A 15,648-nucleotide genomic window follows, 5' to 3' on the forward strand; every position below is an offset into this window, starting at 1 on the left:
GGAACCAAACAGCTTGCAGTGTGAAATAGTGGCACCTGTTTCAATCTACTATCCGAGGCCACTGGTAATCAAATACTCAGGATACTGTAAATCTGATGCTGGGAAACAGTAGATGTAGCATAAGGAAATAAAAGCTGAGAGGTTGGTCATGAATTATGAATTTGGAAGCTCAAAGAAAAAAAAATCCCCACAAATATAAACACTAAATGTTGAGCTAAAGTCATTATTTGCAATGGTATATAGCCCAAAATATAAGGTTTTCTCCTTTATTTAATAAATGAAACAAATTAAATGATGTTGTTAAACTTCTTTAATCTTTTATCTACTTGTTTTTGATTGATGTTTATAAAATGTTGGTACCTGGCTAGATATAAATCATGGAGATAATAGTACCCACATTCACAAATAACCTTTGCCATCAAGAAATGGTACCATAGTGTAGCATGAATACAGAGGCATAAATAGAAATATATAGACATGTATATGTAATAGACAATATTTAATACATCAAATGTATTAGTTAAGTACTTTTCCTTCATTGGACTAAGATCAATAAAAGCATGATTTGGCAATTAGGATATTACAGACAGTGTTTTAATACGATTCTGTTGGTTAAATAGTCATCTTGAGAATATATATAATTACTAACAAATGGTTTATTAAAATATTTCAACATTGTAAAAAAGAAACAAAAATAAAAACAAAACTCTTAAATTGAAGTCATAACTGACCTTTCTCAACAAACAATGAAGACCTGTTTCAAAAACGCCCTTGGCATAAGGAACATCTGTCTACATTGTTAACTGCCTTTGGGGGCCGTAGATTTTAAAACAAAAAAATTAGCCTCCTCACTGTCTTAATTCTGATAGATTCCTTTCAAGTGTAGCACTTTTTTCACTGAAGTCACAAATAAGTCTATATGCTACCCATTTGCAAATGATCTGTTTAGTCTCAACTCTGAGGACGTCATTGTGATGACTTTTTGAAGGGATGAGTAAAATGATCTAATGGTAGCATTTCTTTACCCTACCTACAGGACCTATAGGAGTCCAAGATGTTTCCAAATAAATACAGTAGCTCTTCTCAGAACTATGAGTGAGGAATTAGCTTATTTGGGGATCAAACATATTGCTCTGATGGTTCTTACTTGGTCTTCTTGGAGGTAGTGGCAAATGGGAAGGATCTCTAGGAACTAACTAAATGGACAGGCCAATTGTGGGGAAGGCATGTGTGGTAAATAAAGAAGTGTTATCAAGACCCAAAGGCTGTTTTCATGTGCTGGAGCTGGGGAATCCAAAATAGTTTAAAAAGTCTTCAGCCAGTGTTGGCTATCCTGTGAGTTCTTACAACATAAATACTGAATAGAGTGTCAGTAACCTTAAAAACAGGACGATGTGTGCCGAGATGATTCTTAGCATTAACGTTTTATTTATCTGGAACTTGCCATGAAGATCGGTTGACTTGGAACATACCAGTCCTCTGCCTCTGACTGCCACCTGTTGAGCCACACCCAGCTTATTGTTTTCGGATTAATAAAGTCAATATAGACAGTACCTTCTGATCTTATATGTCAAAAATCTATATACCCTCATATTTAAAAGAAAGCACCCTACTTACAGGTATAGTTTTTTTCTAAAGTCAAACTTAGTTCAGAGTTTTATTTGTACATGTCAGGGACAAAAGAAGAGATAAATTGCTTCAATACACTCATATATTCTTGCCAAAAATGTTCTTTAAGTTAGTGAATTTATGTTTTGAAGTTAAGTAAAACGTTTACTTGAATGCAATATAGTGTGGTTGTTCTGCACATGACGACTAAATCATATTTGCTAACCAGGTACATTTGCTGTCTTGTAACTTATCCTTTAATTCCTGATAGTCTATCAATTCTTATGATAAATTTGCTAAAAACTTTACAGTGAAAGAGTATATTTCATATTTCTTTATGAATCTAACAACTTTTTTACTTAAAGATTTTACTTTTAACTATGTGCGCTGCATGTGTTTGGGGATTTGTGCACGTGAGTGCAGTTCCCAACGGGGCTAGAAGAGGGAGTCAGATCCTCCTGGAGCTGGGATTACAGGAAGTAGTAAGCAGCCAAAAGGGATGCAGGGTTCTGATCCTCTGAAAAATCAACAAGTGCTCTTAACCACTAGGCCATCTCTCCAGCCCCAATTCTATGGTACTGAGCACATTAAAGTTTTAAGAGTCGATGTCCTTGAAAGCTGTGATGTAATGTCTCTCACCGCCCCTAGTAAAGATTTTTAAAACTGTAATATATTTTATTACTATAATTGGCCCATTTCCCTTTAGTGGGTACTGTTCTAATATTTGTGTGTTCCTTTGTTTTATCCTCATCTTTCCTGTAATTTTAAATTTTAGTCATTTTTTAATAGCATGGTATGTGAAGGCTTGTTGAAACAATTTAATTTAAAAATAAGCAGGACAGCAATGATCACTTTGATCTATTTGCATTAAATGTTATATGGCTATATGGAGCCCTTTCCATCCTGTTTCTGGGTGTAATATTTTGCACACTTCACACACATCTCTTTGCCTTCCTTTTCTATTCCATTTGTGTGAACAAACTGCATTTTATCACATTACAAGTATCTCCCATGCTGGTATAAAATATGTGTCATAATAGTATAGCTCAAGGCCAACTTTGCTCATTCCTTGTTTCTGCAAATGAAATGTTATGCCATGGCTATACCCAGTTCTTTAAATAATTTCTTTTAGTACTTTGAAAATATAGAAGCAAGTTTGAATACTTACCTACAAAAACTTAAAAGTTGTTAACAAACTTTTTCATGGAAGAAAAATGTTCGATTCTGGTTTAGATGGTATATATTGATTTTCTGGTCTGGTTTTATTTGGAAACTTTACCATGAATTTTGAGGACAAAAATAAAAATGTTCATTTAGTCTTTATCAGACAAAACATAAGAATATATCATCCACCCCCCTGACAGTCTCACTCTATAGTGAGCAAACAAAAACAAAAATCCACTTATATTACCAACCATCTGCCTCTCAGCATGTGTATTCTGTGACAACACTACCATTAATTCTATCTCAATTCTATTTTGAACATGATACAATTGTTCTTTCTTTTCAATGTACATCTTTTAGCAATAGACTTACTTTTAATAATATATTTTCTTTTAGTTTCCTCCTTTATTTGACTTGAAATGTTTTTATATTGCCCAAAGATCTGACAGATAATTTTGACTAAATTCATTATTCTAAATGACATATTTTTTCATTAGCAAAAATTCAAAGACAGAAATTATGTGTTGACTGATTTAGAATTTTCATATCAAGCTTTGATTGATGGGGTCAATTATTTGCCCAAAACTCACCTTCAGTTCTCTGGAATAGACACATGGCAGAACCTCCTTTGATATATATGAACTTGCAGTTGTCTTGGGGAAAATATCTGCACATCTAACTTTTAGCTCCTCTAACTCACGAACCAGCTCATCTAATAAAGTTTGAATTTTTTCCTTCTTGGATCCATCAGCCCATTTAAAATATTTTCATACTTAATTTTTTTAACTCAAAAAGCACATGCCATCTACTTACTATATTCTCAATTTTAATACTCAGTACCCTGGAGAAGCTATCTGAGCAGGGCTACCTTCGTTCTTTCTTTGAACCTTTGTGACACTTCCTGACACTGTTCTAGCTGTGACATGCTTTCAGCGGTGTTCCTTCATGCCTGAGATGGCACAGTAGTCCCCAGTCAGGATTTCCATGTTCTATCCCCCAATGCCTTCTCAGATTCTCCAGGGGATTTTTAAAAGTCTGAGCACAGAAAGTGTGATTTCTGGTCACAAGTTCACATGAATATCCCAGAATGCTGTTTTCTTCTCATCATGCAGAGCCAAGACAAATTTCCTTGCTATCTGGTCTGCTTGACTTCCTGATTTATGTTTCTGATCTGGTTCCTTTCACTGCATAGGATTTGTTCCTGCTTCTAAACTTGGTGGCTGAAACCAAAGTTCTAGACAACACTGAACACTCCACTCACTCCCCTGAACTTTACTCTGGCTTCCCTGGATTAATTCCTTGCTTTTAACAGTTCCTTCCATTTGTTTACAGCCTTACAGTGCATTTAAGAGATGTTTTATAGATCTGTGTCTTGCTCAATCATCATCAGAGACTCTTCCTCCTGCAGCAGATGGGAACAAATACAGAGACCCACAACCAGACATTGTTCAGAGAGTGAGAGACTTTGGAACACTCAGCCCTAAATAGGATGTCTCCATCAAATCCCTCCCCTCGGGCCTCAGGAAACTCCAAGGAAGAGAGTGTAGAAAAAGTATAAGAGCCAGAGGGGATGAAGGACACCAAAGAAAACAAGGCCTTCTAAATCTGCATGAGCAATACTCATGTAAACTCCAGAAGCAGCATGCCCAGGGCCTGCACAGATCTGCATCAGGCCCTCTGCATATCTTTTATGGCCCCCAGTTTAGTGTTTTGATGGGATTCCTGAATGAGCGAATGAGTGGGTCTCTGATTCTTGTGCCTTTTCTTGGATTCTTTTCCTTCTGTTGGTTCGTCCTGTCCAACTTTGATGTGATAGTCTTTGTTTTATATTTTGTTATATTTTAGAAAGAATGAAGTAATTAATTAGTGAGTGCCTAGCCACTAGGGTAAAGCTTAAACAACTGAACTGTCATTTGTACCTGCTGAGAGAGGAAAATCAGTTTTGTCTAATACCGTGACACTAAGTATATCAGCACTTCAGGGCAAGCCTCATGTTAGTAGCCGACCAACATACAACTGGATTCCACAAGTGTGTGTGTGTGTGTGTGTGTGTGTGTGTGTGTGTGTGTGTGTGCTTTTATTACAGTTTGGTGAGGTTTGGCTTGGTTTGGGGCTGTTGTTTTATTTTATCTTATTGGTTTGGGGGGGGGGGTTGTTCATTTTGTGAGAAGGAATTTACAGTTGGGTTGGTGGAGACAGGGAGAGGATCTAGGACTTAGAATATAACCAAAATATATTCAAATTTAAAAATTGTTTTCAATAAAAAATGCATGTGAAAAAGAGCATGTTTTAGTATAAATTTATACACATGTATGAAACTGAGTGTGTGGTTTGGTTTTTTTTGTTTGTTTGTTTAGGAAAGGATAACAATTACCGTGTAATTTAAGGCACCTTATTGATCTTTTGACTCAAGTTTTTAAAATTGCTCTTTTACTCTGGGATTTTTTTTTAACGAAAATGAATGCAATCTAGAATTTAAATTCTCTGCTCCTAAATTTCACTATTCATTAGTATCCCCAGTGTGCTTAAATGACAAAGTATTACAATCTGCTAAAACATCAGGTTAGCTTCTGTTTCAGTACTTAAAGTCTTGAGGCACTTAACATAGTGTGCTCTCTCTCTCTCTCTCTCTCTCTCTCTCTCTCTCTCTCTCTCCTCTATAAATGATATAATTTCCAGAACTGAATGTATAGTGCATCTCCATCCCCATTGTGTACAAACATTGCCTCTACAGTAAAATGGAAACTAAGGAGAAAAATTTGATATGGGGTTTTAGTTTTCTGAACTTTTGTGATTTATAAAGGCTGCAGGCTCTCTTGGTTTTCCTCTCTGAGATCATTGTCTTTCAGATGCTGTTCACGAATATTGTAGTGGCTTGATCTTCTGGGCTCCTATGCCCCTTCTGTAACAGCCACCTTAGTGTGGCCTTGTTTTCTACCTAAATAAGAGAAAACACTGGCATTGCTTGTAATTTTTCATATTTTCTCCTCAGTTTTCATCTTCTTCAACTTGATAAAACACAGATGTATACTTAGTAATGTGTATACTTTATCAGCAGAGGCATCTTCCCTCCTAACTTTTAAATTTCCCAGCTTTCCTCCCCTCAAACAGGGTGAACAAGAAAGCATAAGAAAACACATAACTCAAGACAGACTTTGAATGATAGATTGAGCACTAGACTCGACGGTTATGAGGTGCTTGCCTGTGTTTGGGAGTGAGGATTTCTTCTGCCCTGAGCAGAACTGCAGTGTAAGCTAATTATTCATTGGAAATGTCTTGAGAGATCACAGTTGCCAGACTGTGGAGTTGCCAGGAGGCTCTGGCTCAGGTTCGATGATGATGATGATATAGGGAATATGGAGTGATGGTCCTTCAGCTGAAAAATAATTTTGGTTTTTCAGTCTGTTTTCTTTAGTTCTATGTAAAAATCTTTAGCCTTAGTTTTTTTAAAACTTGTGTATTGATGATTTATGTCCTCTTACTTCCAAACTGGATAAAGCACTTGCACAAAGCAGAACATATGTAAAGTAGAAAAATTTCTGAAGTGCACAAACAAAAATGTCATCATGCTAACTACTTATAATGACTTAGATCTATTAAAACTAATTATTTCTTTCTGTAATAGCTAGAATAATACTACATTAACACTAAGAATTTATGACAATTATTTGAGACCACCATGAGTACACATACATATAATTTTTGGAAGATACAAAATCAACGTCAATTAGAGTGTTTCTATGTATACATGCATGTATGTGCTCATGTGTTTTCATGTGTATATGTGTGCACACACAAGTGAAGGCTTCCTGAGGAGATACCCACACTGTTTGTTGACACAGGATCTTTCACTGGGACCTGAGCCTTACCAACTGGGATGGCTGGCTGGCTCTATTTCCCAGCACTAAGACTACAAGTCACATCACATCTGCTTGGTACTGGGCCTGGATTCAGGTCCTCAGGCTTCCATGATAACACTTCACTAAGCCACCTTCACAGCCCCATTTATAGTCCTTCTTATTTCTTGTTCTAGATGAGCAAGAACAAGCTAAGATATTTTCCACTCTGATTATTTTTGCTATTTTAAATATTTCTTTGTTTGGACAGGGTTTTTTTTTTTTTAACTGTAATTCATAGGCTGGTGTTTTGTCCTCTCAATAGTCAGTTAGCCATGAAAAGTACAAAAGGGCCTTATCAGTTGAAAGGAAGTGATGACCCATGTAATTAAAATGTTTTACATCTGGTAAATATTTTAGTATAGGATACACTTACATTTTATATTTTTTTTAAATAAAGAACTATGCCACACACACACAAAAACAAAAACAACAGAGGTTGGCATCACAAGTTTAATATATTTTAAATGTAAACATACATTCAAGTAGCACATTTAAAGAATAATATAATAGATTTCTATTTCTTAACCTCTAGTCTTAGCCTCAATGGTATACTATTAACTTATTAACTAAAAATATATTACTTAATGTATCCCCCCAATATAGTCAATACCATATTTTCTATACTGTAAACTGTGTTTAAAAACATTGTAAAATATCTGAATTATAAACAAGCCACAATTTTTGGAAATTCCTAATGATAGACTTCTGTTCGAAGGCTGTGGATGATGGTTAAGAAACGGTGCTTTACGAATATTTTCAGTCGACTGTTACAAGCCTTATCATGCAGCTTAACAGCAGCAGAAAGTGATCAACCTGAAAACCCGCTCCTCAACAAGTCAGTGTGTGCTGAAGACCTTAGTTACCAGTAACCGTTTCAACACAGATAAAATAAATTAACACCAGAGAGAAGAGCATGCGCACACATATACACACACACTTTCACACCGCTCCAGAACCTTCCCTATTGTCCTTATTCATAGCTTAGAGGAAGGCTTTCAAAATCCCTTTGTAAAATCAAGTTTGCAACTGAACTTATTCTCAAAAATATGAAAAATGGCTTTTAGCTGCTTTAAAAAGGCAATTCTGTCAAAGCCATTCAGTGATTTATTTTTTTCTTCGGCTTAATTTCAATGGTTTCACCCTAAATAAAATCATTTGCATCACATCAACCAGCAAAGTCTATTACAAAGGTGAGTGAACGGGAATGTCTCTGTTGGCATCATCCATTCCAACACATTTTATGCATGAAGTGACTCCTGTCTGTGGGGAGGGAAATGGAGTACATGCAAATATTTCTTTACTTTGGACTAAGTTTTAAACAAGGAAAAAACAACACTGTAGCAGCAGTGTTCTAGACAATGGTCAGGTACGATTCATCTGAGGTAAGGTTGTACTGTGCTTTTTAGTGTTGGTTTGGAAACTTGTGGACATAGACTCAAGCCTGTGCCAAGAGAATTTCTGAAGCTTTGACCTTCTTGCAAAGAAAACAAAAACCTACAACCCAGAAGCAACAAGCAGCATGCTCCTAGAGTTGCACCAATTGCATTAATGAGAACAGTTCGAACAGTTATGCAGTCCTGCAGCTCCTGTGTCCTGCCTACCGTCTATTTATTCAAATCCAGTTCAACATTTCTCTTTAGCCAATGGAGTGTAAGTGCTAAAAGAAAATATTCATTTAGCCAAGCAATGTTTTGGTTTTTTAGTTTTGGTTGCTAGTTTTTAAAACTTTATTTCTAAATACTCTATTTTAGTTTTCTTTGGTGCAATATAACCAAATGTATTCATTTCCCTTCAACAACATTAAACTGTCAAAGGAGTTCTACTTAATATCAGAAAATTATTTATAATAGTATTGGGGAAAATGTTGACATAGAATTAAGCTGGACTCAGCACACCCCATCAAAAGTTAGAGTAGGAATCTGTTCTATAATATAGGAACCTTTAAAATAGATTTTACTGGTAAGGCATCCAAAAGAGAATACATATTTTTAAATAAATAAAAAGTGTATATACATAATATTATACATAGAGAGATGAAATGACCCGGGCAGATTTTAACAAAGTCCCCATTTATCTCCTTTTTTAAAATTGCAGTCATGAAAACAATACAGTTTTGTTATTACCACAATTAGTTCTAGTGGCAGCCACATGAACGTACTACCATGTTCCTGTATTTCTTCAAAATGACATTGGAGCTATCATCAAAGTACAGAACAGAGATGGCATTTAGTTTGGTTGGAGCACAACAAGGCTTGGGAACGTGGTCAGGGAACATCAGGTGTACCTGGAAAAGAAAGAAAATAAAAAGGAAAAACGTGTCTTTTGGAGAAATGGGGTAAACATTTTATTTACAGCTTTAAGAATCCAATGCTTCTATTATGACTCTCAGGCAAGCACATTCATCATCTGACTCCTGTATATAATAGAGATGAGTGGGGATCAGAGGGCCGCTCAACAGGATGTGTTCCCCATCAACAAGCACTAAGAATCAAACTGTTCTAAGTTAGTATTGGGGGCTTGAAATGCAGCCCATCAGATAAGGCAAGCTCTGTGTGGAATATTCAGTGGAATTTTCCTAGGGGAGTGTGGGGGGGAGAACATGACACTTAGCACTGCCCTGCTTTAACTGAGTGGGTATCTTCTGTGTACACTACAAAAAATAACAGGCTGTGGGCTCAAGTGAGTGCAGACACACTTGGATGACAGAAAGTTTTAAGTCTGCAGGATATTGTAATAGGATAGATAAACAATGCATCACAAACATTGTGCCAAGTCTTACTCCTACATGGTGAAGATAAGCTAAAAACCACAATGAAATAAAATCTATTCTTGTTTTGCCTGCACTCAGGACCCTTTTTCTCCTACTGGGTTGCCGTGTACAGCCATTGATATGAGGGTGTGTTCCCAGGCTCATTAGGCCATGTTTGGTGGATATCCCTGGGAGGCCTTTTTTTTTTAAAGGGAAACAGAAGAGGAGTTGATCTGATGTCAAGAGGTAGAGGAAAGGACTGGGAGGAATGGAGGGTGGGGGAGCTGTGGTCAGGATGTAATGTGTGAGAGGAGAATAAAGATCTAAAATAAATCTAGTACTTGTTTTAGAGCAACAATTTCAACTCTTCTTCATAGACTTTTTACTGGACTGACTGGAGTTTAACACCGTTTTCCTTTCCCCATACACTCCTTAGAAAACTGCCAAAAAGCAAGCTGAGGCTGAAGCAAGGGGTCCAGATAGTTGGCAAATTGAATATCCATTCCCTTAAAAGACTGAAAATGTAGCTATATGGAAAAGTGAAGTGCTTAAATAAAAGCTTGGTACTCATTTTGACCAGACTGGCAGTTTGCCTGTAAGTTATAATTGAGCTAGAAGCCAGAATATGGTTCCCACCTACTCTGGCCCTTCCCCCAAAGGAGTTTATGGGAAGTCCCCTTGATGAGCCTTAAGGGATCTACAAAAAAGCAAACACAGCCTCTTAGAGTTTTGGCTTCACATGCTCTGGCTGAAATGATGTAGGAGGCCTGCATGAGAGCAAAAACATCGGACCGAAGAGTGACTCCACAGGAACGTGAAGTTTCCAAAGACCTCACAAAACTAAAAGTTGGAGAGCTTTTCCGGATTTGAGATGCAGTTTATATTCCCCATCAGCTTTATCTCCCATAACCCTCACAGGCATGATTGATAACCCCCAGGTTTCAATGGCCTTGGCAGCCTCAATAAGCAGCCACTCCAAACAAAATGGATTGTTCTTGAATGATTCTTCGAACGTATTAGTCACAACATGCTCTTCTTTAACAAAAACCATGCCTGTCCTCCCATTCAACGTCCTTCACGGGACAAATGTTACAAATTCACAGCACCACAAACACGAAAGTCACATTTGCCTGTGAGCTTGGGCTTTGCAATGATGTGTCTTCTATACCAGGAGAATATGTGCAACACAGAAAAAAGTCTTCCAATGTCACATGAGGATTTCTTTTTGTTTTCTCTTTGATACCACTTCTAGACTATAGCCATAAGAACTAAGATATTTATGTATTTATAAGAAAAAGCAAATAAGAAAAGAGGAGTATTTGACGAAGGATTTTTTTTTCCAACAGTATTAATGCTTAGCCTGAGGGAACTTTGCCATATTGGATACATATCTAAGAAAGCAAAATTCTGCCTTCTTAGTCAGGCATCATTATTTTACAAACAAAAACAAAAACAGATCAAGAATTTTGAGAAATCAAGTAGCATTATTTCACAAGTTGTCTTAGTTAGGGTTTCTATTGCTGCGATGATGCTTCATGACCAAAAACAACTTAAAGAGAAAAGGGTTTATTTCATCTGACAATTTATAGCTCATCATTCAAGGAAATCAGGGCAGGTGTCTGGAGGCAAGAGCTGAAGCAGAGGCCATGGAGAAATGATGCTTTCTGGCTTACTCCTCACAGCTTGCTCAGCCTGTTGGCACTCAGTACCATCAGCCCAGAGGAGACCCATCCATAATGATCTGAGCCCTCCCACATCAATCATCCATCAAGAAAATGTACTCCAGGCTTGGCCACAGGTCAATCTGAGGGAATGGGGCAGGACACATTTTCTCATTGAAGTTCCTTCTTCCAAAACGACTCTAGCTTGTGTCAAGGTGGCATAAAACTATTCAGCACATAGACAGTAGCTGTTCCTCTCTGTCACGACATATATAGTGATCATGACTGTTCCTTCAAAAGAGGAATCATCAGCATATCATCAGCATACTTCTCAATCTACCAGTAGAGGTCTGAGTACAGTGCCCTTGCAGAGCCTGTCTGCACCTCATTGCTCAAAAATACTAACCCATAATAATAAGTATTTGTGAAGTGAGGCACAGCTGATGCTAATTCTCCCCAGGAATTAACTTTATGATCCACATACTGTCATTAAAATGGACTATCTCATGAAAAGAACATTTGTTTGTTTGTTTTGAGACAGGGTTTATCTATATAGCCCTGGCTGTCCTGGAATTCACTCTGTAGACCAAGCTGGCCTCGAACTCAGAGATCCACTGAGCTCTACCTCCTAAGTGTTGGAATTAAAGGCATGCACTACCACTGCCTATTAAAATGTTTATTTTCTTTCTTTCTTCTCCTCTCCCTGGTTTTATTTCTAAAAGTTTTTATAAAACCCATGCTTACCCACCATAGACAAGCACTTCAGACAAGCCAGGGGAGTCTACAGCATCTTTTAAGTCAAGAGTGCAACCAGGTAAGCATCAAGGAATTCAAGTATTTGATATGTCTGCTTATATTTATATATTTTATATTATATTATATCATATCATATTATATTATATTAATGTGAGTCCTTATTTAGAAACTAGCTACTCTGTCCACCAGCTTTCAAGTTTAAATGGATTTAAGGGGAAAGGTAAACTTTAGAGGTCAAATACCAAATCTAAGAGTTTGCAGCAGAGGTTACTAAATAAGCCTCCCTTGCACAATAGGGTTGTTCTGCCATCAACAAAAGAACTCCACTTCTATCAGGGCTTTGTGGTCCTACAACTGTGTTCTCTACTTTTTCTCCTTGATACATAATCATGGTTTTCGTGTTAACCCAGACACTAAACAGCAATCCTATAACATAATCTAGTGCACCTCCTAGGAGACTTCTGTCTTCCAGAGATTACCCTCTAGTACATCAGTATGTCAAGAGAGGCTGGATTGTGTTCATTAAATGGAATCCAATCACAGATCCCTGAGTCAATATTTCACTGTCTTAAGCACAGGAATATGTTGAAGTTACTAGAAATGTAATCACTGCAAATATTTGGAACTATGGAAGAAGAAAAAGATAAGATAATTTTCTTTTTAAAATGACATAAAAAAAGAACTGAGAAAGAAAAATCAATAGAAATTATTCTACTACTTGTACATGATATTCAATGACTGTAATACCAATATATATTTAGAACTTGCTTGAAATAATTATGTCAAAAGCTCTCAGATGAAGTTCAGTGCAGTTGTTATTCAATGTTTCAGCAAAGATGATTAGTGAATTATTGTTTAAAACTCATCTGGCTAATCACTGTGTAGTAATGAAATCTGTACAGAGTAGCTACTTTATTTAATACTTCAGTTTTCCCAGCTGAATTTGTCCCATTTCTGAAACCAGGGTTATTGATTTTAAACCAATCTGAATTTCTTACCATACCCACCATTGTCACCCCCAGCTACAAGTTACAAAGGAATTTAAGAACATGAGGTTGATAAATAAATTTTCTTTAAAACAAACCTCTACTGTGTCTGTATTATAAACCAGTTTCTATACCGTAAGCATAGAACATACCAGAGTCTGGACTATGGCATGGTTGGTGGCATTCATATGAGCATTAAGTGGAAAAGAACATTCTCCATCACAATAAAACGCAGCATACCCTTCTGGTGCTATAATCCAATCCTGAAATGTATAAAATCAAGAGAAGTAATATCAGATGAGTGACAGTCAAGACAGATAATTCTTCAGAAGACATTCTACCTGAATAAGTTTCTTCCTTAGTCCAACCATTATTCAAAAAATCCAGCTTCTTCTACATCCTTTAATTTTTAGTTGACATTTACAACAAAAGTACAAATATTTTCACTAGAAATGGTCATTTCCAATTTCTCCCAAGAGGTTAGTATATAAAACAAAGTATACATTAATCATTCTATGTTTGAGAATAAAACTATGATCACAAAACAGCATTCTAAATATTGTTTAAACTGGAAATGATTAACTCCGGGGCATTGAAGTGAACCAGAAAATGCAGGGAGTAGATGAAGTCCTGAGTGAATCTGTGTTGTTGATGTGAACATGGCTATGTCAAGGACCCCAGTGACTCAGACACATGGGAGTGGCAAAGCCTTCCCTGGGTCAGGCTCAGAGGAATGGCAAAACCTTCCCTGGGTCAGGCTCAGAGGAATGGCATGGCCTTCCCCCAGTCAAAGTATAAATGTTGACAACATGTGCTGAAAATATCAGCCGCAGCTTCCTCCTCCAGGATGACCACAGCTGCGACTGCTCACCTCCAGAGACGCCCCTATCAAGATCCGTTAGCCCACATCTCCTTCTTCATCTGGATATAAAAAGCACTGAGTTTCCTGGGTGCTGCTGGTACATCTCCATCAGAGCACATGACCCGTCTGGTCCCACCTTTTCTGTTTGTACATCTGTCATTTCTTCATTCCAGTCACTCCAGTCAGGTCAATACCAAAGCCCTGCAGGCCAAGGCCTGTGGTATCCAATGTGGGTCTTTGACTTCAGGGAACTCACATCAGGTAAGCAAGGGAAAACTACAGTGACCAGAGCAAGTGTGCAACAAAGGTGAGGGGAAGAGCATTTCTGTACGTTGACTGTAAACCCCAGGATGAGCAGGCTCTAGAGATGGTTATGTGTTTGTGCTCTGAAGGAGTTTGGAGGAACCATGGTAATAAGGTAAAAGGGTAAGAACATTACAACTGCATCAGTGTTTAGACTGTGTTCAGGAGACATGCCCAGACACTCATACTGAGGAAGGAGCTATGGGGATGCAGTCTCCAACCTGTGGTGGAATTGCACCTTGGGTCTGGGTTGCAGGGAGGTTTAAGGGGAGATAAACTCACTCCTTGACAGCAAACTTCTTTTAGGGCAAGAGATTTGGAGGAAGATATTAATGGTTTTAACTGCTTTCCTGTGTTTGGGTGACCTAATCCATAGAATCAAAACCAAATGTTAGAAGAGGGAGCATAAGACCTAGGGTAGAGAAATAACCCAGCAGTTATATTTCTGATACATCTAGTGGTTATGCCCATGCAGATAAGCCTAGTTCAAAGAGAAGCCAGCTGGGTCTATCTATCCATCCAATGGCTTCGTCACATCTTTCCATACTTGTTTATATTAATGATTCCCTCAGTTTTGGAGGGCACTTCTCTAACTACCTGGTGTCCTAATGGGCTCCATTCAACTATTTGAAATGGATGTGACTTTACTCAAATGTGGTTTTTCTTTATCATCCCCTTGGGGCATTCCTCTTAAAGAGACCTGGAGAGCCATTCTGCTATGGAATGGTACCCATGTTAAATATGAATTTGAGGCCTCCACAGAATACAACATCTCTCATCACCCACCCCCACTGAAAAGCTGTAGTGCACATAGTGGGTCCCTGGCTGTGCTCCCTGGAGACATTGCTTGTTAGACACCACTCAAACACATAATGTTAGTGGCACTAATGTCATTCAATGGACCACTAATGGCTCCACATAAGTAACAATACAGTGTTTTGGCATTCATCCAGTCTCCAGCTAGACAAAGGATATTATATGGAACTATGGAAATTGGCAGCTGTCACCAACATTTTTAATACTATCAGTTGGTCATTGCTGACATCAGTGTGGATAAAGGAGGGTTGCATCCAGATATCAGACTGGATTTGATTACCACAGCTTACCAACACATATGTGTGACAGCAGCTCTTATAATGAAAGCAAATATAATTGGGAATTAGTCAATACCAACCTCTAGCATGTTTGAACACACAATAACAACACTGTAGATATGGCCCAAATACATTGGCACAGCCTAGAATTGCGAAAGGCTTATGGCCAGATTGTCTCCCCAGCTAATATTGCAAAAGTGATCCTTGATGAGCTTCAAGGCTCCAATCTCTTTAACTGAGTAAAGCTTGCCATGTTGTTTGTGTTGGGCGTGATGGCTGTTTGTTTCTCCTTTGTGGTCCTTACAGTCTGGCATTGAGCATTGAACCAAACCAACCCGGGACTCAGAGTGAAGACACCCTGACCATCTAAGCAATAAGAAAGGGGGAGATATTTAGAGCAGATGAAGTCCAGGGTGAATGTATATTTTTAACATGAGTGTGGTTTTGTCAAAGACCCCAGTGCCTCAGACTCCTGGGAATGGCAAGGCCTTCCCCTGGAATGAGTACAGATGTTGACACTATGTACAGAAAAAATCAACTGCAGCTTCCTCCTCCAGGATGACTAC

The 15,648-nt window shown here is 37.8% G+C and overlaps 1 protein-coding gene across 1 annotated transcript in view; it reads right to left on the minus strand.

Annotated features, from left to right (window-relative positions):
* Nucleotides 1–7,107: 7,107 nt before the first annotated feature.
* Bmp5 (bone morphogenetic protein 5) overlaps nucleotides 7,108–15,648 on the minus strand; it is a 120,809-nt gene continuing 112,268 nt past the window's right edge. The window contains exons 6-7 of the mRNA XM_028864962.2: nucleotides 12,976–13,086; nucleotides 7,108–8,955 (exon numbers count right to left, since the gene is read on the minus strand). Of these exons, the coding sequence (XP_028720795.1) occupies nucleotides 8,806–8,955; nucleotides 12,976–13,086 (261 nt within the window). The 3' untranslated portion in view covers nucleotides 7,108–8,805. The remainder of the gene's footprint in view (nucleotides 8,956–12,975; nucleotides 13,087–15,648) is intronic.

Source organism: Peromyscus leucopus, chromosome 14, assembly GCF_004664715.2.
Source record: "Peromyscus leucopus breed LL Stock chromosome 14, UCI_PerLeu_2.1, whole genome shotgun sequence".
NCBI classification, from domain to species: Eukaryota; Metazoa; Chordata; class Mammalia; order Rodentia; family Cricetidae; genus Peromyscus; species Peromyscus leucopus.